Source organism: Quercus lobata, chromosome 12 (assembly GCF_001633185.2).
Source record: "Quercus lobata isolate SW786 chromosome 12, ValleyOak3.0 Primary Assembly, whole genome shotgun sequence".
Classification (NCBI taxonomy): Eukaryota; Viridiplantae; Streptophyta; class Magnoliopsida; order Fagales; family Fagaceae; genus Quercus; species Quercus lobata.
Genome location: NC_044915.1, coordinates 22609836 through 22632339, shown reverse-complemented (window position 1 = coordinate 22632339; position 22504 = coordinate 22609836). Strand labels below are relative to the sequence as shown.

At 35.7% G+C, this 22504-nt stretch overlaps 4 protein-coding genes across 5 annotated transcripts; 3 read left to right on the top strand and 1 right to left on the bottom strand.

The window, feature by feature from the left end:
• The first annotated feature begins 224 nt into the window (after positions 1-224).
• Positions 225-4769, top strand: LOC115972443 (protein PALE CRESS, chloroplastic-like). Its single transcript, XM_031092732.1, has 7 exons — positions 225-423; positions 538-605; positions 1623-1817; positions 2163-2249; positions 3246-3296; positions 3571-3750; positions 4375-4769. The coding sequence occupies exons 1-7, from the start codon at positions 294-296 to the stop codon at positions 4609-4611; spliced, it is 948 nt and encodes a 315-aa protein (XP_030948592.1). The 5' UTR covers positions 225-293; the 3' UTR covers positions 4612-4769.
• Positions 4770-8775: 4006 nt separating this feature from the next.
• On the bottom strand, positions 8776-12676 carry LOC115971711 (isoamylase 2, chloroplastic). 2 transcript variants are annotated; one of them, XM_031091726.1, is made up of 2 exons: positions 12488-12676; positions 8776-11665 (listed from the first exon to the last, which is right to left on the bottom strand). In XM_031091726.1, the coding sequence occupies exon 2, from the start codon at positions 11572-11574 to the stop codon at positions 8911-8913; it is 2664 nt and encodes an 887-aa protein (XP_030947586.1). In that variant the 5' UTR covers positions 11575-11665; positions 12488-12676; the 3' UTR covers positions 8776-8910. The 2 variants fall into 2 exon arrangements, with proteins under 2 accessions (XP_030947586.1, XP_030947587.1); XM_031091727.1 differs by having other exon boundaries at positions 8776-11574.
• Positions 12677-13219: 543 nt separating this feature from the next.
• LOC115970405 (putative nuclease HARBI1) lies at positions 13220-14605 on the top strand. The gene is made up of 3 exons (XM_031090043.1): positions 13220-13237; positions 13841-14066; positions 14175-14605. Exons 1-3 carry the CDS (start codon positions 13220-13222, stop codon positions 14603-14605), a joined length of 675 nt encoding a protein of 224 aa, XP_030945903.1.
• Positions 14606-14779: 174 nt separating this feature from the next.
• Positions 14780-16574, top strand: LOC115970404. The gene is made up of 2 exons (XM_031090041.1): positions 14780-15124; positions 15999-16574. The coding sequence occupies exons 1-2, from the start codon at positions 14780-14782 to the stop codon at positions 16572-16574; spliced, it is 921 nt and encodes a 306-aa protein (XP_030945901.1).
• The last annotated feature ends 5930 nt before the right edge of the window (positions 16575-22504 follow it).

Sequence of the window (22504 nt, the reverse complement as noted above, 5' to 3'; positions counted from 1 at the left end):
TATTGTGAAAACTTATAAAAATATTGTAAATATAACACTTCTTTAAAATTAAAACATACCTCTATTCTTTTTACCTACTACTAGTACAATATAAGTTTAAGGATACAACACTTTTTAATTTTTACAGCTATTGTCATGTTTTGTTGCAATTAGAAAGTGACATATTACTTTTTTGATTAAAATGTGAATATATTGACGCTATTTTAGCCTTGGGCCAAGTACATGCCTAAACTACATTCTCCATTATTAACATCCCTGACCCACTGAGCTCTCTCTAGATATCTCAACAGAAAATGGAGGCAAATGTGTTAGCACTAACGTGCTTCGCTCCCCCGCCATTACCAACTTTCTCTGTTGCCCTCGCAAGGCTTCCAATAATTCCTCACCCTTCTCCCTTCAATCCCAAGCACTCACACTTCTCAGGTTAGTCCCCACCACCACAAACACCATTTGCACTTTCAAAAGTTTTTGTCTTTGCTAATTTTAAAGTTTTTGTTTTCGTTTTTTTTGGTTCTTTGGTTGGGATTTGATAACCAGTTCTGAGGCGGTGTATGAACAAGGATGAGCAGCTTATAGATGGGCTTCCAAAGGAGTATTATGATGATGTATGTATGTATGTAGTTGTTGATATGTATCAGCTATGGCATTCTTTGCACCTTTTCTTAAATGGGTGTCTCTTATTTTTCTTGTTTTGCTATATAGACTGGATGATTGTTCGTTTTTGATTATTGGGTATTCAAATTTATTGATTTCCTGAGATGGGTCAATGGTAGATTTGCCATATATGCCACTAAATCATTAATTTGTATGTATGTGTGTGTGTCTATATATATATATATATAGGTATAGAGTGGGTCTTATTGATTTGTTTTCAAGCTGATAACTAAAGGCCCACTGATTCTGCTACACTTAGTCCTGACTAGAGTGTTTTGGAATTTTTAATACAAATTAAATACAGTAAAAGAGTGTGTTGGAATCATTTGGCACCACACCAATAAATGGTTTGGTATGTTTTGACAGTGATCACATATTTGAGATTTATGTGTGCAAAATTACATCATGCAGGGTCATATTACACTTGAGCCTCTATTACTATGAAAAATATTAGAATAGCTTAAGAAGTTAGGCTTGACTCAATCTCAGTCAATTTGAAGTGCTTTTCTATAACAGCGTTAATGGAATGCCTTCATAGCTTACAAATTGAGCAATCTGAGTTTATTGTTTGTGAAATTACAATTGACATGCAAGTTAAAAGACAAACCTCTTTTCACGGTTGCCTCTTACCAGTTAAGAAAAATTGATTTTGAATTATATTGCCTTGTCCATGTCCTCCAGAATTAAATTTGATTTATAGCATTACTGTTTCCCGTATTATTACTTTCATATATAGCTTAATCCAATGCTATAATTTTCTTATTCTTGAAATATTTTGTTCAGATTATGATCACTCCCTCAATTGAATGGATAACTGGTCCTGATTGATGGGTTTTGGGGCATTGTGGGCATTCTGTATATAACAATATGTTGCCTAAATGTAAAACCCACGTTCTTATTATGTTGAACTCATGTAACCTCTAAGATATGCACTATTTGGAAAGTTGCATTAACCTACTCTAGGTTAGGAATGGCAAGCACGGCAACGGGAAAAGACAAAGGAGCTTCATCAAAGACGTCAACAGGAAGAAGAAGAAGAGGAAAGAAAGATTGAAGAGTATCGTGAAATTGGCACACGCTTGAAAGGGTATCCGGAAGAAGATGTCAGAAAAGCACGGAGATTGGTTTCGAGCTTGATCAGAGCTGCTGAAGAAGTTGAAGAGGTAATCATAAATTACAGTATTCAAGCCTCACAAATGGCTTAATCTGTCGAGAGATTAAGACTTTAAAATTATGAGAATGTGTTCATTTCTAAAGAGTGCTTTCTGCATACACACGAGTCGATAGAAGTCCTTCTGAAAAGTAAAAGCCCTTCCCTTTTTCCTTTTTTGGCTGCTTTTGTTTTCTTTATGAAGGAAATGTTTAGGTCTTATATCTAAGGACATCTCATTTCGTTGCTGTCTATACTTACATCCTTTGTAGCTTGTAGCATTTTCCATAAGTGGGAAGCTGAGTCAAACTATTCATGTAGGATAATTGTGACTATTGATTAACTTTCTTATAAGCAGGAAATTGAGAAAGCTGCTGAGAAAGGAGAACTCAATGAACTTGTTCTAATGGTCATATGGAATCGCCTTGATCTTGCTAGACGTGACGTAAGTTATTCTTTTGTTGTCTCTAAATTTTGTGTTGCATCTTTTCTTTTTATGCAATGTTGTTGTAGTGTAATGTTTTGCAAACATTTTTTAGTGTGCCAATGTAAATGTTTGCAATCACTGATTATTGTAACGTTCAAACTTGATGGCTGCCTTTATTAATTTCTCTATAGGTGTAGGAGTGTTTATTGCTTTTCAGCATTAGTTTCATAAGTCTCAAAGATTTGTAAATACTTATAGAACCAATTTTTTTTTTTTTTTTTAATTTATTTAAAAGAAAGTTTGTTTTTACACGAGTTTGAAGAAAATAATATGTATCATAGATTAGAATCTGGAATTTATGAGTATCAAATTCTCAACTAATATTTCTCATTAAGGAAAAGTGATGAAGTTACTATGATTAGCTATTTCTTATAAGCAAGGCATCCATGTTGATTAAGGACTCTGATGACCAAAGTTACTCTAAATCGCATATTACTTATGATTATTTGGAGAAAAAGAGAGTTCAAGGTCTTCTTTTAGGAGGCTTCTCTTACTTAGAAAAGAATAAGGTATCAAACAAATAGAGAAATTAAAAACCATTGAACCTTCAATGTCAATCTGATATCCAACACAATACCTGTAACTTAAGGAAAATCAAGCTTATACTGGTCATGGGTTGAGAAAGGGAATTTAAATCAATATCTAATTTCTCATTGTTCCTCAACAACTCAATGGTAAAGCAGTTGGCTGTTAGCTGACTGTTCATAGGTTTTAATACATATGTCTAACAAATAAATTTGCTCAAGTCCTCTTAATTTGTATTTTTGTTTTAAGGCAAGAATTGGGAACTTATTTGTCCTTTTTAGCATAAGGCTTTGCCTTGTCCTTTTTTCTTTTTCTTTTTTTTTTGGTTCCTTGTAAATCTTAATAGTATGAGTTCAGTAGAACTTAATATAATGCAGTCTCTTTATCTCTCTCTCTAGTGTTGATTTAGATATTTATCTCATTTTCCAGGAAGAAAAGGATGCTATAAGAAGTCTTGATCTGTTATATAGAAGGGTTGAGGTATACACTACTTTTCATATAATAGTGCCAGACTTAAATTCATTTGTTTCAATACACAGATGGGTTTTAACTTTCAAAATCAAATGCTGATCATTGTTGAATCTTGTCTGAAATCATGCTGATTTTTAGTAGAATCCTTACATAATTATTCTAGCCTAGCACATCTTGCACCATGATACTCCTTTAGGCCCTTTTCATTTTTTATTTCCTTTCTTCATTGCCTTACTTGGGAGAAAATAGAATTATAAGCTTTGAATTTTACTTAATATTTTAGACTGAGATTTTGAAACGGGAGGCTACTCCTGCCATGAGACTGCTCAACGATCTTTTGAATATGCATGATGGGTTTGATGATGAAGGCTGGATGAAGGAATGCAAAAAACGCATGGTTGACACCTTTCCTAGAGAGGATCCATTTAGCATTCTTGTTCCAGCAGGATTTGACATTGATAAGGTATGCTGCAAATATACAAATTATATTTCCTATGGCTTTGATCGAACTACATGATAGCCACAACTAGCACGTTTCTTGTAGAACTCACGGATCTTTTCTTTTTTTCTTTTTTACTTGTATGATGGTGCCCTTTTCTTTTAGCTGTACTGAAGAAATCTATAAGGGTATAGAATGACATATTGGTCATTCTCACAGAAACCTCTCTTGCATGCACACATTCATGGAATCAGGAGTGGCATCAGGCCCTCTTAAGTCAACCAGGACAATCTCTGCATTTAGGGACAAGCGCATAACCATTCTTTTCGTGAAGGCATAGAATGAAAAATTATAGGAGTTGGTATCGATTGTAGGAAGTACCTAGACTAATTAGAGGAACATTCACATTTCTCCTTCTTGGGCGGTAAAATGAAAGCATGGTTCTATTATATCCAAGATAATGGAATATTTTTCTAATGGGAGATCATTTAATGTTCAAGATAAAACTAACCAGTCTGGGATTGCTTCATTCAACTTTGGAGCAGATGATATATGTCACAACTAGATCTAATATAAACACTATATCCTATTGGTCAAATTAATTTGTGTTTGATTTAACTTCATAACGGCTTACTTTTTCCCCAACAGCATCAAGGGCCACTTCGACCTCCACTTGAAGCTGATGATACACTTTTAAGGGTAGACTTTGTCAGAGAGGTTAATGCATTGCTACAAGAGGTCCGGTATCAACAAACTGAAGCACAGCATGCACAAGATTCGTTTGATCCTGAATCTGTTGCGAGTAGGTTGAAGCAACAGGAGAAACAAAGAGCCATACGCCAAGTAGAATCACTGCTGGACCTGGCCATAAATTTGAAATGGTAGCCATACTTTGTACCTTTTATTGCTAATATGGGGTTTTGGAATCCCAGTTTGCCACATTTGTATGTTGTGCCTGGGTTTATTGTAGCAGTTGTATTTATATTAGGACCTTTGTGCGCTTATATTACAGTTGATCTATAAAAGAAATTATGTGTTTTTGTGCACAATTTCAAATTGGAGGTTTCTTCTCCTTTCCTTTTCTTCTTTTTTCATTGAATAGAAGTTTCCTTCAACCAAACTGGAAAAATACATGAAAGCTTCCAGCTGTGCAAATCTCATGCAGTTAAAGAACGTACCATGATACAATGAACTCAGGTAGTGGTTACTTCTACACTGCTATAAGAACACTGCCAAGTCATGCTAAAATTTGTAGTGGCACCCAAAGCAACTAAGACAATGCCTATCTCTCTAGTATTCACAAATGAAGAAGCAAGCAATATCAACATGACAAAAATAAAAAGGTGGGGCGGAGGGGAAATGAAAGAAGTATCGAGTGGACTTATCTTTTGCCCATTAAAAATAAAAGCAATCCCAATTCCCCTCTCTTGACTGGGCTTATGTCCATCTAATATTGAACTTACTAGTGGTTGACCAAAAATGAGGCCTATAACTTTAGGCTAAATGGGTATTTTCCTGTCTGTAAAATATCCTGATAGTCCAAAGATTAATTCACAAAAGATACCCTTCTCAAAACCAATAACCATGATTGCTTCTTGCATCTCTAACTGAAATCAAATTCTTCCTTCACCAAGCAAAATAAGGACAAGTGCATGAGTTTGTATTCCTTAAATTGAACACGACTTATAGTTGAGATTAAATGAACCAAACTAAAGATGAATAATTGAGTGTGGTTAATTACTATTATCTTTCATGCAAACAAAGCCCCAATCTTGAGAAATTGAGGCAATTTATAGCTATGGCTGATTTAGTTAATGGGTTACAATAATAGAGAGTTAAAACCTGCTATTATTGTTATGCAAGAAAAAATAATAATAATACACCACATCCACATATAAGAATATTATCACCATCTTCTTAGCTGTTAAACAGTCTTCCAATCACAAAAGCTACCCTTCTCAAAACCATATTGCTTCTTGCATCATTACACTGACATCAAATTCTCCCATCACCAAGCAAATTAGGAAAAGTGCATGGATGTGAATTAAATTGAACAATACTTATATAACATGATCATCCAAAAGTTAAGATTCAATGAACTAAAATAAAGACGAATATTTGAGTTAGTGGTTCATTACTATTGTCGTTCATGCAAACAAAGCCCCAACCTTGTGAAAATTGAGGCAATATATAGCAATGGTTGGTCATTGCTTTTAGTTGATGGGTTACAAACTTACAATAATAGAGAGTTAAAACTTGCTATTATTGTTATGCAACAAAACCTCAATCTAAGAAAGATTTCTGTATGAATGTAACCAGAAAATTGATAGTCCAAGCAAGATTGAAAATATGCATATCACTAAACTATGAAAACAGTGCTTTAATGCCTTCAAGCTCAGATGGACATGCATGTGAGATGAATCCATATAAAAGATTTCTATCATTCAGTTAAATTTTAAAATAAAAATGTTTTTAAGTAATTGAGTTTTGAACTGCTTACTATAGTTTACACAAATGTTTCTACAGCATTAGGACTTAGGATTTAACGTAACAAGAATTGCTTTTATAATCTTAATTTCAGAGGTTCTGAAATTAAGGCTACATCATGCTTTGATTTCAGATGGATGTTAAATATCGAACCTAGGAAGTTGCAATAGAAATTAAGTAATGGCCAACAAAGACAAGAAAATATTTTACATCAAGAAAAAGGTATTATAAAAAATTATAATCTATAAATTTTTTTTTCTTTCCTTTTGGAATGGAAGATACTAAACAAGAAAATAGAATCTCTCTTTTAACTTTAGAAGGCATAGGATCAACCAGAGAGGTCCAATAAAACTTACTACTTCAAAAAAACAAAAACGAAATGATGGTTTTAATCCAAGTAACAAGTGCAAGTGTGTTTATTAAATTGAACACAACTTATATAACATGATCATCTAACATCAAGTTAAAGATTCAATGAACAAACCAAAGAAGAATAATTGAGTTAGTGGGTAATTACTATTATTGTTCATGCAAACAAAGCCCCCCAGTCTTGAGAAGATTGAGGCAATTTGACTACTACTGTTATGCAATCAAAGCCTCAATGTAGGAAAGATTAGCAAATTTCACTATAAATTTCAGGCCTCTGTTTCTCTCTCTCAAGTCTCAACTCACCCATCTTCTTCTTTGCATTCTCCACATCTCCATTGTGAAAACATGTCCTCAAGTGAGCCAAACTTGGGTGGCTGGAGCTTCTTCCAAGCTAAAATTGACAACAATTCCCACACTACCGCAGAAATCTTAGGTGATGATACAGGTGCGGTTGTCACTGAAAACAAAAAAATTAGTACTGAAAAGAATTCTAAAAAAAAGCAGCAAGTTTCATCTTCATCATCAAAGAAGAATGATGAAGAATGTAGGAGTAGTAGTTTCCCAGTACCGTTGAGCTCAAGTGCTGTGCTGCGTATTGTGCCTCATAGAAAAGGTGGTCGCCTCATTCTTCAAGCTGTGCCTATCCATGAAGAAGAAGAAGAAGACAAAGCTGAAGAAAAGTGAATTTTAGTAATGAATTAAAGCTAGCTTTATGTAGTATAGTCTAGTGGGTTCATGTGAGAAGAGTTTCCTTGTTATGTTTAATTTTCTAGTTTGTTTACTTAAGTTATGATGTATTATCTTTCAGTTATGGTATTGTGTTATTATGGTTATTTGACATAGTAGTCAAAATTGTTGTCCATGTATTAATGCATTGCAATGCTCTGTTTTTGTACTCTAAACAGAGCAAATTCTCTGTTCTGTTATGTAGGAGAAGAGTTCTGTGTTAGACCTAAACGACACCATTTCAGTTGAACATTAGTTAAGTAAGACGCGTGGCGTGGTAAAGTTAAACAGAAACAGCATTTTTCAGCTGTAAATCTCTTCATTATTTGAAATTCTGCTATAAGCCTAAAGGACTAAAGCTGTGGTCACTTCTACTACACTTCTTAAAGAGTTCAGAGTTTAGTGGATGTGACAATCAATGGCCTATCCCAAACTCCCCCATAATAAAAGTTGAACTGGTTCCATGATGTTACACCATCTCTACAACACAAATGCTAGTAACAAATTATGTTTGAGTGCTTACTGTATCATGATTAACAAGGAGCACGTAATGAATCAAAACTCCTAAAGGACCTAAACCATCATCTGCAATTTTTATGTAGTAGTTCATTTTTCAAGCTTCATCTAATAAATAAGCTTCAATTGCCTAATGATTAATTATGCACAAGCGAAGAGATTTTCTAAATCATCCTCTCCATTCAAATTCACTTTTATTCATTTATTGGAACCTTTCTAAAGAAGAGCTTGCCTCTAACCAATAAAACCAATTGACAAATAAATCCACCTGACAAAACCATTTGCCAGCTAATCTAGGGGCATTCACTATGCAGTTTATATTCATGCCAAATCAATCATTCACTTTAGCACAAAACATCACCTAGTTCAGCACTTTGAGCTTTATTTAATCACACAAAACCGAACACTTTCTCATACACTAAAATAAACACAGTTCTGCTAAAACCAATTAAAACATGGAATGAAAAACAAAACCCATTGGTGAGAGCACTGCCCTTCATTGGGCCTATTGAGAAAATATGTATGGGTTCGCCTGGTGTGTACTGAACCCAAGCATACCCTACAGGCAACCAATATTCAATTCTTTTGGCTGAGAATTCTTTAAAGGAAAAGAAATTGAACAAAGAAAAGCTCTGTTGCTGCATAGAATAGAAGTTTTGCCTCCAAAGTACAGGTTTGCATGACCAAACCTTGAAATGTTGACTGAATCGGTTTTTCCACATATCGTACAACCATGTGTGATTGTGAACATGTGTTGGAACTGTGTACATTGGTGAGAGCACTTTAACCCAAGCACGTCCATGCTTAATTTCTGGACATAATCACTTGAAGCAGCTTAAAAAATTATATCTTTAACATAAAACTAAATGGGATTAATATAGTTGTCACATCCTTTGGTAAAGATAAAAATAATAATCTTATTAATGAATTTACACAGGTTTTTTCAGCAGCTATTGACTACTAAAAGAACATTATGATCTGCTGCACTTCAATTTTATTATTACATTATTATACAACAAAGGGGTTCAACCTCTCACAGTTACTAACTTTACATTGTGGAAGGGGAAGAGTAGGTCTGGGAAATTTTCAGTTACTTTTTGGGCTGCTGCTAGCTTCAAATAGAGCACAACTGTGAGACTTCATCACATAAGCAACTGATTCTGCCATCTGCTCAGGAAGGGGTTCACCACTGGTTGAAAAAAACCCTGGGAATGGAAGAGCTGTGTCAACCAAACAGCGCCATGACATCCCTTCTGGGGGTTGGGGTAGAATAACACACTCTGAATGGTCAGCTGCATTGAAAGAAATAAATAAATCACCCCTCCTTACATGGGAAGAAGATTCAGAGTTCAATGGGCTCTCCACTTCATCAGCCCTCAATGTCATGGCCAGGAATCTGCATGATGGATCTTCCCATTTAGGAGGAGACTGGTCACTTCCATGCCACTCAATATTTTCTTCTTTCAGGAAATTCCTTTTCTGAAGAAGATCACTTCGCCTCATTCTCAACGAACTCAAAAATGAGATGAATTGCGAGGTTTGAATACTAAAACCCGTTTTTAGAGTATTCCAATCAAGAGGTTTTCTATCACCATATGCAGGGGAACCACCACAAGATTGGCCACACTCATCTCCCATGTTAAGAATAGGAACACCCAATGAAATATACAGGACAAAGAGAAAATTACGGATTTGTTTAAGCCGTCTTTCAAGGACAGTGGTGTTATCTGTAGGTCCTTCTTCCCCACAATTCCAACTTAACTGTGAAGCTAATGCATCATTACTGAAGCTGACTAAGTCCACAACAGTTAATCCAAAATTTCTAGCAATGAAATTGAAAGAAAATGCTGGGCCTCGTCCATCTGAAAAGATGTCCCCACTCCCACAAAGCCGTGTCGCAAGGTCACTTAGAAGACCCTCACCCCTCCAAAAATTTCTCACATCGTTACAAAATTTTGTATCAATTTCTGCCCATCTCTTCCAATGAGGAAAACGAGTTTCCTTTGGTAGCATGTCATGTGGATCCCAGCAATCTGCAATGATTTTGGTCTTTGAGAGTAGTGGATCAAAAGCAATTGCTTCAACCAAGGGAGGGCGAGACAAGTATTCTCCATGAAACCCTCTCAACAAAGATGAAGCATTTATGAAACAAAATCCATCAATATGAAACTCAGTCACCCAATGTTGCAGACTATCCAAAATCAATTGTTGCACAATAGGATAATTACAATTCAAATAATTTGTTGCTTCCAAATCCTCACCTTCATTCACATGATAATAGGATATATCATCAATGCCTTGCAGCGATCCAGAGACAGCAGTATGAGTAAAAACAACTTCCAACAAAACTTCTATCCCATTGGCATGCAATTTTTTTACCATCTCCTTCATTGAGTTAATAGCAGATACAGAACCACCAGAAGGTCCATACAGATTCATGGGTGAAAAGAAATGACAAGGAAAATATGGTCCATTTTTCTCATCAAACGAGAAAATTGGCTCCAGTAAAACAGCATTCATGCCCAGATCTTTAAAATGCTGCAACTTCTCTGTCAAACCAATGAAGGTCCCAGCTACATCAGTAGCTAGCTGGCTAGATTTGTGCTCCGTAAAGTGCCTCACATTTAACCGGTACACCACTAGTTTTTCCATTGGTAAGTAAGGATGAGTATCATCACCCCAATCAAAACCAGGTTCCTTGCATAGTTGTCCAAGATACTTCTGAGATCCATCACTACTAGGAATAGAATTTACAATAATCTTAGCATATGGATCCAAAATAATTTGCCCTGCATCAAATTTATTATTGTTTCTCTGAAGTAGAGACCCTTTGCACCGATAACCATAGCTCACAAAAGTCCATGCACTTTCAAATGAGGCATGCCAGATGTCACCAGATCGATTGATGTATGGATCTAGATCAAGCTCTAAAGCAGGTTCATCTGCTTTTGCATCATCATAGAAGCATAAAATTACACCTTCTACATTTCTTGAAAAAATTGCAAAGTTCATGGAACCATCAGGTGAAAAGGAGAGACCCAATGGAGCTGGATAACCTTTACGAAAACCAACTGGCACACAAAATTTTGTCTTCCTATGACTTCTAATTTCTGAGCCACAGGAGCCAGAATCTGATGGTAATTTTAAAATGAATGAGAGATAGAAGGGAATTTGTTTTGCTTCAAACTCTAACTCAAGTGCAAACCTGCCAGCAGAGGTCTGTGTGAATGGGGTTTCACTGGTTGAGGTTCTAGAATCTGGAACTGAACTTTGAACATCCAGAGGTATGAAACTTGACGAATCAGCTCTGTACCTGCCCCAACTTGATATCAGTCTATCATCAATGCTTTGTAGTTGTAACGATGAAACTTCAATATTCACAGCATATTTGACACTTGTCTTTCTAACAAAAACTTTCACCTGACCACCAACTTCTGTCCAAAATAGATAAGTTAATGCCTTTTCCTGATTATCAGCTTCAGTAATTGTACTGTCTTTCTGTTCAATTTCCTCAACCAAAACTCGTGATGTAGCAAAGAATCTTGAATTAAGATGCCGGCAAGAAGATTTCACCACATTCTGTGAAACTTCATCACAAATTAGCCTTCTTTCCAAATCCATTTTTTCAAAGCCATATCTGATGTGGTTTCTATATATATAATGACAGGCAGGTGACGATTTAGAAACATCACTGATTCTACACTTCAAATAGCAGGACTGTATTGCAAGTGATGGTGGAAGAGTTGCCATCTATTGTCCAACAAGCATATCCCAAACAAGAAAGAGGGTAAGATGTTTGCAAGCGTGAAGAAGATTATCCTCCTAAATTTGAAAGTTTTTTCTGTTCAAATTTCAAAATAGTAAGAAATTAGTTTTTGAATAAATAGATCAAACAGAAGATTTAGTATTGTGGCCAATTTCCCTAATATTAGTTTATACCAAGAAACAGACTAAAATGTTTGACTTGCATGACTTAGCTGCAGGACCAAATTTAAACTGTAGTGTTGCAGAAATAAGCCAGACTGAAAAGCTTCAATTACATGCATTAACAGAAGATAACTTCACAAATAGTTAAAGCAAAACACGGGAGAAAATTGTATCAACAGATCACCAAAATTGTTTCCAAACAAGATATCGATTTCCCTGAGATGTGCTTATGTAAAATAGTCATTCACAACAACGTATAGACTCATTTTAAATGCTATCATTGAACACAAAGTAATCATTTTTAAATTCCACATAATGCAATTAACCTATTCAATGCCCACAAGATGCCGAGAAAAGGCATAAAATTTATTTGACAATGAACTGGACCATCATCAGAATATCGAGACTAGAAAGATAAACAAAATAAATAAGCTCGTAAATACTAAAATTGAATTACACCCAGTTGAGAAAAAAAGCTAAAAGTACAGAACAAATACTTCAAATCATCAAAACAATGATACCCAGAAGCCAAAACCAATAACAAATTCAAATCATGAAAACAGTGACACCCAGAAGTCAAAAACCAAGAACAAATACTTCAAATTATCAAAACAGTAACGCCCAGAATCCAAAACCAAGAACAAATACTTCAAATCATCAAAAAAATGATACCCAGAAGCCAAAATCAAAACTTTACATTCAAACACAATCAAACGAGAGAGGGAATGGAACTTACATCATGGGGTTTCCTCAGTGTGAGAAGCTGATATTTTCCATTAGATGAGAAAGAGAGTCAGAGAGGGAGAGAGAGAGAGTTTGTGTTGTCACTTGTCACCGCACAACGGAGTAAGCTGATAGTGATAGAGATTTGGAGAATTTGGTTGGAACTAGTGCACGAGTCACGAGCGTTCGTTAATGGTACTACGCTTTTTTATAGGTTACACAATCCTCACCATTAGATCTGACATGTTGAGAAACAGTTTTCCTTTAACGGTCAATATTGTACTTTTTTTTCTTTTTAATAAATGATGCGTTATTGAAAAAAATGAAAAGTATTTTAATTAAAATAATAGTAGTTTAGAACTTTAATGAGTTGGAGTTGATTATTTTTAATATAAATTTTTTTATGCCACTTTGTGATATATACTTTATATCACTTTGTCTACTACTATTAAAATATTTGACATATTAATCCTTAAAAAAAAATATAAAACCCCTTTTTCTCTTTGCTGCTATGGCTGTGAATCTAGTGTTATTGTAGGATGTGTGCAAGACAACAGTGCTGAAAGAATCATTATTAGTTGCATTGGGTACTTTGATGGCATGAGCATAAAGTATCCAATGCTACTAATAATGATTGAGACGCATGAAAGTGAAAGGTTATAAACATTAAACGGTATTATTTTTTTAGAACATGTGTCCATAATTTTCTAAGTTGGACTAATAACATAACTATTTTTTTACTTAGATGGATTTGAATGATGAGGTACTTAAAACCATAATTTTTTCGGATTTTGTGCGGAAACTAGGCTTGGTTCATGCTGCATGCCGTTATTTGTGTTACATTATCCATCAAAGGCAACAACTAAAAAGAAGACGTGTTCCCCACATTCCTACACAATCAACCATAGAAAGACAAAAAGTTCGTGATGAACTAATGTCTTGACTTAAGAATAGTGAAAAATGCTATGATGTAATACGCATGAGTCCACAAGCTTTCAAGGTTTGTGTGACATTTTGCGGAGAGATGGTGATCTTCAAGACACACAGCATGCCACGGTTGAAGAGCAAATTGGCAAGTTTCTTCACATGCTCACATAATCAGACGACTCGTACAATGTCCTTTTTTTGTCGTTCCGGTGAGACCATTAGTCACAATTTTTATAACGTGTTAAGATCAATAATTATGTTATAGGATCAATTCCTTTGACAACCTGATGGAACCCAAGTGCCACTTGAAATACTACAAAGTAGTAGATTCAACCTATATTTTAAGGTAAATATATCATGCATATAATTTATATTTGATAGTAGTATAGTACAAATATATTTTAAGGTAAATGTTTTTGAGAGATAATGTTAATCTTAGGATTGTATTGGGGCACTTGATGGAACACATGTGCGTGTCAAAATATCTAATGAGGATGCACCAAGATATCGGGATAGGAAGGGTTACACAACACAAAATGTGTTGGCGGCATGTTCATTTGATTTAAAATTCACATACGTATTACCAGGTTGGGAAGGAACTGCTTCAGATTCAAGAATAATAAAGAGTGTTTTAACTAGAAACGATAACTTGAAAATCCCACAAGGTAATATTCAAATACGTATTAGGATGTATTATTTATAATTAAAAAATTTGTAGTATATAATTAATGGTTGTTATTGTTTATTAGGTAAATATTATCTTGTTGATGCAGGATACATGAATAGAAGTCGTCTAATTGCACCTTATAGGGGAGTGCGCTATCATTTAAAAGAATACTTTGTTCGTCCTCCTGAAAATGCTAAAGAATTATTTAATTTGCATCATGCATCACTGCGCACTACTATTGAAAGAGCATTTGGTATACTTAAAAAGAGATTTTCTATCATAGCAAGTACTATAGAGCCTAATTATTGTGTTGACACCCAAAACGAAATCATTTTAGCATGTTGCATACTTCATAATTATTTAATGGGTGTCGATCCTGATGAAAGTCTTATTGCTAAAGTTGATGAAGAGGTTTTGCATTCTCATTGTGAACGTGTGGCCTCTACTCCAAGAGAAGATGATGAGGATGCTAGGCAAGGAGATATTATAAGAGATTCTTTAATATCAGTCATGTGGCAAAACTATGTCCAAATGTGATAGCTTTTGAGTTTATTGTTGTCATGTCGTTTAAGACTATGCTATGTTTCAATTACTTAGACCTAAATGTTATGCAAATTTCTCTTTTTATTTTGATATTGCTCTCTACCTTTTGATAATTAATGTTAATATTTACACAATATTTTATGTGTTTTTTGTCCTATTAATTATAGCATGGGTAAGATATCAAAGAAGAATGGTGGAGATCTAAGCAAAGAAGTACAATGGAGTAGTGTTATGGATGATGCTTTAGTGGATGCTTTTTTATATCAGGTGATCATAGGTGGTAGAGTTAATGGAACTTTTACCTCTAAAGCATATGATGACATAGTGAAAGAATTGGTTGAAAAATTTGACATGGAGATTAACAAGGATAAGGTGAAAAATCGACAAAAGACACTGAAGAAGAATTTTCATGAATGCTATGACATATTTAAAGATGGATTGAGTAGTTTTGGATGGAATGATTCTTTAAATATATGGACAGCTGAACCAGAAGTTTGGGAGCCACTCATAGCGGTAAATTACCATTTTTTGCGAGTTTAATTTTATATTACATAATTGTGGGGGCCGGTCGGTCACTAAAGTTATTAAACTCAAGTTAATTGAGCCTGTGGCCCATCCGAGGATGCAAACCTGCCCGAGGAGGCCCATATCAGATTGAAGGAGTAACCAGACGAAGGGAAGGATAAATATCACGAAAGGTGAGTTCAGTATTCGTCTGAGAACAAAAACCTTCTCGGTAATATGAGTCCGAGGACGATCAGGATGCCATCTTGTTACAGATATACCTCGGAGCTACATCACCACTAAAGGTGGAATAAGGGGCCAAAGGTGAGAGAGAGAGAAGGTAAACAAATATCTATGGTAACAGCTGCCTCCGCATTAATTGCCTCTCAACCAACTCTCTGGTCGCATTAATGTGGAAGTGATGCCTGAACAGTGATGAAGCAGCCTTACAGCTGCTAGAAGGAGGTTCCAGAAGGTGTTAGATGGGACAGAAAGAAATCCCTCTGAACCCAACCTACACGTGTGTGGTGAAGATGGAATAAAGAGGACGATATATAACATGAAAGAAAGGCATGCAGAAAGGGGGATCGGAAGATAGAGAAAAACAAAGAGAAGACTCAGGAAGAAAACTTGAAAAATAAAAGAACTGTATTTATTTCAAAGAAAAATCGATTGTTATATCAGCTCTGATCCATCTATAAATATGAGGTTGAATCTTTTTACTTTTACAGAGGTTAATCTAGTTCTTGGACGCCCACGCTTTACAAATTTTATTGTTTGAGCCTGTTAACGTACGAACCCAAGACCGGTTTGGGATCGTTACAAATTGAGTCCATACAATAATTATATTTGTTGTTTAACCATTTGTCCTGGTTTGTAACAGTCTAAACCTGCAGCCAAGAAGTGGATGACAACATCTATACCCAACTACTCTAAGATGGCACAACTTTGGGCTAACGATAGAGCAAAAGGTGATCATGCTGAAATTGCAAAGGAGAAATATGCTAGGTATGCTGCATTGACCACTATTGATGAGATTGATAATTTGATATCTCAAAATGAAGTTTCTTTGGAGAACTTTGAAGTGGAAGATGATCAGAGGTCACTGGAAATTAATGTTGCACGTTCTCGAGTGTCATCACAAGATGTAATATCTTCTAAAAGCAAGAAAAGACGACTGGCAAAATATGATGAACTCAGGAATGTAATTTCCCAGTCATTTGATAATGTATCAAAGGCAATTGATAAGGCGACTGAGGTTATGGCAAAGTGCTTTTCAAAGTCATATGGAGCAGAAGTTCACGTAGCTTTGGGTGTATTGGACTTAGATCCAATATCAAAGACTGAGGCCTACATATTTTTGATGGAAAATCCAACATATAAAGAGATGTTCTTTGGTTGCCCAAATCATGAGCGCAAATGTGTCTTATTGACACTGATGTTTAGGCCTAAAAATTAAAAAAGTGTGGGGTTTTTTGGCCAACCTTAGTTTTGGAATGAATTATGTTATTTTGTTTTGTTTTGGCAAGACTCATTACCGGAGTTTTTTTTTTTTAAAGATATTTGTTTACATTGTTAGACAATATTTATTTTGTTGAGAATAAATATGTGATGCGTGAATTTCTTTACAACATAGAAATATACATAACTTGTTTTTTAGCTACAATAAAATTTTCTTTTTTCCTTAATGAAATTGGGAGATGGAGATGTATTAAATTATCAAATCCATTATAAAGCACACCAGCCAAAAAAGATCCAATCTAAAACTAGCAGCTCTAAAAAAAATTTGCAAATTGAAATAAAGAAATTGTACTATTGTCAATTTTTCATGCCATTATCTTCATCTGTTAAATTATTGATTAGCGTGATGCAATCTATTCACCTTGACAAAACAATATTGTAATTCAATAATCTAACACAAACCTAATTGTGGCTAACTAGTTTCACATCATCCACTAAATACTAAGCATTTCAAAGCAATTATAAGTTCTCATTGATTATTTTTTATGTTCTTTAAAATGAGGGGTATAATAGTAATGTTATTATAAAATGATTCCATTCCATTTCTTCCAATATCACTCCCAAACAGTGTTATTTACTTTCCATTCCACTCCTTCATTTTATAACATCCAAACAAGATTTTTAAATTCCATTCCATTTCATTCCTTTCCCTACTAAATCAATTCCATTCCATTCCTTTATAAACTCCTAAACGGACCCTAATGGTTCAACTTTTTTTTTTTTTTTTTTTCCCTTCTGAGAATGAAACCTGCTCCTTTAATTAATCAAAGAGGCTAAATCAGCCTCAATAACATGAAGAATGTACAGTGGTACATCTTTCCATTCAGACAGTTAAGCTGAGTGAATTAATTACCCATTTAGCCAACCCATGGGCTACATTATTTCCTTGTCAACTAATATGGGTAAAACTAATACAATCAAAAGAAGAGACTAATAGTTTTACATCTTGAATCAAATGTCTGTGTAAAGCTAAAGATAAATTTGAGTTGATCAGCTCCTTGTAAATGGTGTCCGAGTCTCCTTCTATAGTTGCAGTAGTGATGCCGAGCTCCAAAGCAAATTCAACTGCTCTCCTCACCTCTATAGCCTCTACCTGAGCCACGATTGTCAGAAGGGGAATTTGTTATGACAAAGATGCCATAACAACTCCTTTCAAGTTACAAATCACAACTCCAATTCTAGCTCTTCCTTGCTCAGAGAAAATAGCTCCGTCGTAGTTTACTTTAAAACCACCTAAGTCTGGCGGCTTCCACTTGGTGTGCTTCTATGTAGCAGTTTAGAAATGGTTGGATGAGTGTGTTGAAACTTAGCCTTCCTTTCCTTCGCCAAGTTAAGGATTTGGTTCAAAGGACACGTAGCTTCCTTGAATTGAATCTGATTTCTGTGGTTCCATACAGCCCACCCCGTGAATGCCAGTAGTGCTATGTCTTTGTTCTCTGAGAAAGCATGTGTAAAAATATCCATCACAGGTTTCCCTTCCAACGCCGAGATCTAGCTCCATTGTGGCTCTAATTTCCATACCTCCTGCACATCAGAACAAAAGAAAACAGCATGTGAACCATCCTCATTCCTCACCTTACAGTTTTCACACAGGGCATTTGGACAATTTTCCTGCGACCCAAGTTGGCTTTTGTTGGAAGAGCTTCCCTACAAGCTCGCCAAACAAAGTTTTTTACTTTGTTAGGAACCTCCAATCCCTATACATTTTTCCAGAAAACTAATTCTTGGGCTGTCAACTGCTTCGGTGCAGAACCCTCATGCAAGAAACCATAACCTGATTTGACAGAGAGTGGGCCTGTTGGAGTAAAAGGTCATATTAGCATGTCTTGTTGACTGGATGAACTTAGAGGGATGCTTTTTTATAACTTCTGCTTCTGCCGCTCCAAACACATGGTCAATAACATCAGTTCGCCATCTTCTTGTAGATTGGTTGATCAAAACTGCCACTGAAGAGTTCTCTTGTCCATACAACACAGGTGAGGTGATTTTGGCCTTATTTTTAAATGGTTACCGATTATCTCCCCATATTTTGATTTGTTTCCCATCACCCACTCTCCAAAGTGCACCCTTAGAAATAACATCTCTTCCCTTGAGTATACTTCTCCATGCATACGAGGCTGAAGATGAATCTTTTGCCTCAAGAATAGACCCTTTAGGAAAAAATCTTGCCTTAAAAACTCTATAAAAGAAGGAATTGTCATCATGAAGGAGTCTCCAAGCTAATTTGGTCAACATTGCCTCATTAAACATTGTGAGATCCTTGAAACCCATTTCTTCTTGATCTTTATGTTTTCACATATCATCAAATTTCATCTAATGGATTTTTCTTCTATCCCCCCATTGTCCCCACCAGAATATCCTAATGAGCAATTCAATTTCATAACACAAGGTGAACGGAAGCTTAAAACAACTCATGGTATACCTGGGGATTGCTTGAATCACTGATTTAATGAGAACTTTTTCCTTCCCATCCCTATTATCTCTTCTATACTCGTTGTTTCAATTGATCAAAACTCACTCTTTTATTCCTCCCCACCATAGCGAGCAAGCTCGAATAATCTTCATATTGCTTCAATTCTGTAACTCCAAGATCACCCATAATCTAATTTTGCATATCAATAGGAGTGGATTTACTAAAAAAAAGAGTTGTCTTGTCTCTATTCAGTCTTTGCCCTAAGACCTATTCATAGGAAGAAAGAATCTCCAACCTTTTGATAGTCATGGGTGGTAGCCTAACAAAACAAAAGACTATCATCTGCAAAGAGCAAGAGTGTTAGTTTTGGGCCATTACGACAAATAGATACACCTTGATATCACCATTACAATTTGCTTTTTGTATCAATCTATGTAGGCCCTCCGAGCACAACACGAAAAGGTATGGGAAAGTGGATCTCCTTGGCGAATACCTCTACTTGGTTTAATGTTTCCATTGGGTTCCCTATTAATCAAAATGGAATATGTCACAGAAGTGATGCATTCCATGACTAGAGCCACCCACCGATCATTAAACTCCATCTGCAACATGACATCTTTCAAAAAAGACCATTCAACCTAATCATAGGATTTACTCATATATAACTTGAGGGCCATAAAACCCAAACTCCGCGAGTTATGATTTTTCATATAATGCAGTGTTTCAAAAGCCACGAGGATATCATCAATGATCAAGCAACCCTTCAAAAAGGCATTTTGATGTTTGGAAATGATATGAGGTAACACTTTCTTCAATCTGTTTGCTAATACTTTTGAAAAAAAATTGTAAAGTATGTTGCAAAGGTTGTGGATCTAAACTCAGTAACTCTCTCCATATTTTTTGTTTTTGGAATCAAGGTAATGAATATATGATTTAATGGTTTAGGCAAAAAACCTGAATTCAAAAAATTCAAAATAGTGTTGATAACATCACCTTTTACCAAGTCCTAGAAATTATGATAAAATAAGGGAGGCATTCTGTCCGGTCCCGCAGCTTTGAGTGGAGCCACTTGTTTCAAAGCGGCCTCAACCTCCCATGCTTGAAATTCACCTGTTAGAATATCATTCATGTCTTCGGTTACAATCTGAGGAATGAAATCTAAATCTGCTGTCAAGTCTTTTGGATTTGATGAAGTAAATAACTATTGATAAATACTCCAAGAAACTTGCTGAAATCTGATCTTGCTAGATGCACCATTCATTGGCCTGGTTTCGGATTCCAACAATGCAGTGTTTTCATTTTCTTTGAATGGCTCGGCAATGAAAAAAGCAAGTATTTCGATTCCCATCTTTAATATAAAGTGTACGTGATCTTTGCCTCCACATCCTCTCTTCTTTGTCCATAAGCAAATTCATTTCCTTCTGCAATTGCGCAACCTGAAACGAACCTCCTCCCTGTAAAGCTAATCTCTCAACCCGTGTTAGTTCTTTTCTTTTTTTCTCCAACTTTCTTCGAATATTGCCTAAACAATTCCTGCCCCATCTAGTCAATTCCTTTCCACAATTTTCCAATTTCCGAATCACCTTTGTTTTTTTAGCCCCTTCATAGCTGGCTTGCCATACGCCTTCAACTATTTCACCACAGCCTTTATCAGCTAGCCACATTTCTTCGAACCTAAACATTTTTTTCTTTTGCTGAAATTCCAAGTTTGATAAATCAACCCATAACAGTTTATGATTAGAGGTCATGCTGTCAATATGATGTACTCGAGTACTTGGAAATTCTGTAAACCACTCATGTGAAGCAACTACTCAGTCCAATTTTTCCCAAATTGACACCCCACTATGATAATGTTTACTCCAAGTGTAAGGGAAGCCTTTGAACCCCAAATCCATAAATTCACATTCGTCTAAAACTTCTCTAAATATCTGCATTTGGTTGTGTGGTCTTAATCTTCCTCCTAACTTCTCAAATTACCTGGTAATCTCATTAAAATCTCCAGCACAAAGCTAGGGTAAGGAGTTTTGACTATGTAAATGATGAAGAAGATCCCATGATTCATGTCTTTTATGTGTTTCAGGCTCACCATAGCAACCAGTGAACCTCTAAGCTTTCCCGAAATTTTTATTGACCATAACATCAATATAATTTAGTGATGAGAACTCTACATCAATGTTGATATCATATTTCCAAAACAGCACCAAACATCCACCTTTATTAATTCTTTGAACAAAAAACTTCTTATCAAAACAAATCTGATCTTTTACATAGTCTAGCCTTGCTTCGTCTACCAATGTTTCGGCTAAGAACACAACAGAGGGAGTTTTTGCCTTCATTTATTCTACAAGCTCTTAAACTGCTAGTTAGTTCCCAAGCTCCCTGCAGTTCCAAACTATGCAACTCATTGCTCTTGGCGGGGCTAGAAGCCAACCTCCACCAATATAGAGTAATTTTCTTTATCATTGTGTGAAACCAAAAATTTCTTGCTTGGTAACTCACTATGATCAATAACCATGTCCATGGGCTGTTTGGAACCAATAGAATCATCTATGGTGAGAATAGCGCTTCCATTTGGCTTGGGCAGTGCCATTAGGGATATCAGATACCTGTAAATTGTTGGAAATATCGTGAAGGGGTGTAGCATGATTCTGAAGGAGTGGAGGAACTAGAGTTGGAGCACATGACATACTCTGACTTGCATCCAGGTTATCCCCTAACGTGCCCAAATCAAATGGTGGAGATTTTTTCTTACGTGTTTTGGTAACTGTGGCATGTGCTAAATTCAAGGGATCCTCATAAATCCCAAGATCATCATCAATATCCTTTAGTTGCTAAGAAAAAGAAACTCCTTTATTTTCGAGATCCTGGAAAATAGGATGTGAATTGTTTTTTAAAACCATGGACTCGTGGGATTTTAAATTTGGAACTTCCACAAAATCCACCTCCATATTAGAATTTTCCTTATCTATTTGATTCATAGTTTTTGGTGGTGGCACTGGAGTCGGACTTGACTTGCTTGCCCTTCGCCGCTGTGTCGAGATATTTTCCCTCCTATCTTCATAGTACCCCGAAACCCGAACCACGTTCTTCCTTGATGAACCCATCGGAATTGCCCGAATCCACAATCCAAATTGTTGGGAAGTTGTTTGGAGAGTACCCTTACTCTAAATCTAGAGATTGCACTCCTTGTATCCATGATCAAGACAGCCACACCAATAGCAGATATTTGGTAATCGTTCATACCTGAAATTGACCCAAATTTTCTCTTCTTCATCAAGCTTGATTATCCTTCCTCGGCAAAGAGGTTGGAAAACATCCAAAGTTACCCTTACTCGGATGTAGCTTCCCCCCTCACTCTTCGAATCTTCAGTTGAATGGTTGACCACCCCCTCACAATTTCTCAATAGTGTGACATTCTTTCCCCATATAAATCTTAGGATAGATTTTACAAATTT

Bases quoted from the DNA above. Each gene is read 5' to 3' on its own strand.
- LOC115970405 (XM_031090043.1), top strand. The intron at 14,067-14,174 runs GTAATATTCAAA...TTGTTGATGCAG, and splicing joins TAACTTGAAAATCCCACAAG to GATACATGAATAGAAGTCGT.
- LOC115970404 (XM_031090041.1), top strand. From the start codon at position 14,780: ATGGGTAAGATATCAAAGAAGAATGGTGGAGATCTAAGCAAAGAAGTA. The intron at 15,125-15,998 runs GTAAATTACCAT...GGTTTGTAACAG, and splicing joins TTTGGGAGCCACTCATAGCG to TCTAAACCTGCAGCCAAGAA.
- LOC115972443 (XM_031092732.1), top strand. From the start codon at position 294: ATGGAGGCAAATGTGTTAGCACTAACGTGCTTCGCTCCCCCGCCATTA. The intron at 2,250-3,245 runs GTAAGTTATTCT...CTCATTTTCCAG, and splicing joins TTGATCTTGCTAGACGTGAC to GAAGAAAAGGATGCTATAAG. The intron at 3,751-4,374 runs GTATGCTGCAAA...TTTCCCCAACAG, and splicing joins CAGGATTTGACATTGATAAG to CATCAAGGGCCACTTCGACC.
- LOC115971711 (XM_031091726.1), bottom strand. From the start codon at position 11,574: ATGGCAACTCTTCCACCATCACTTGCAATACAGTCCTGCTATTTGAAG.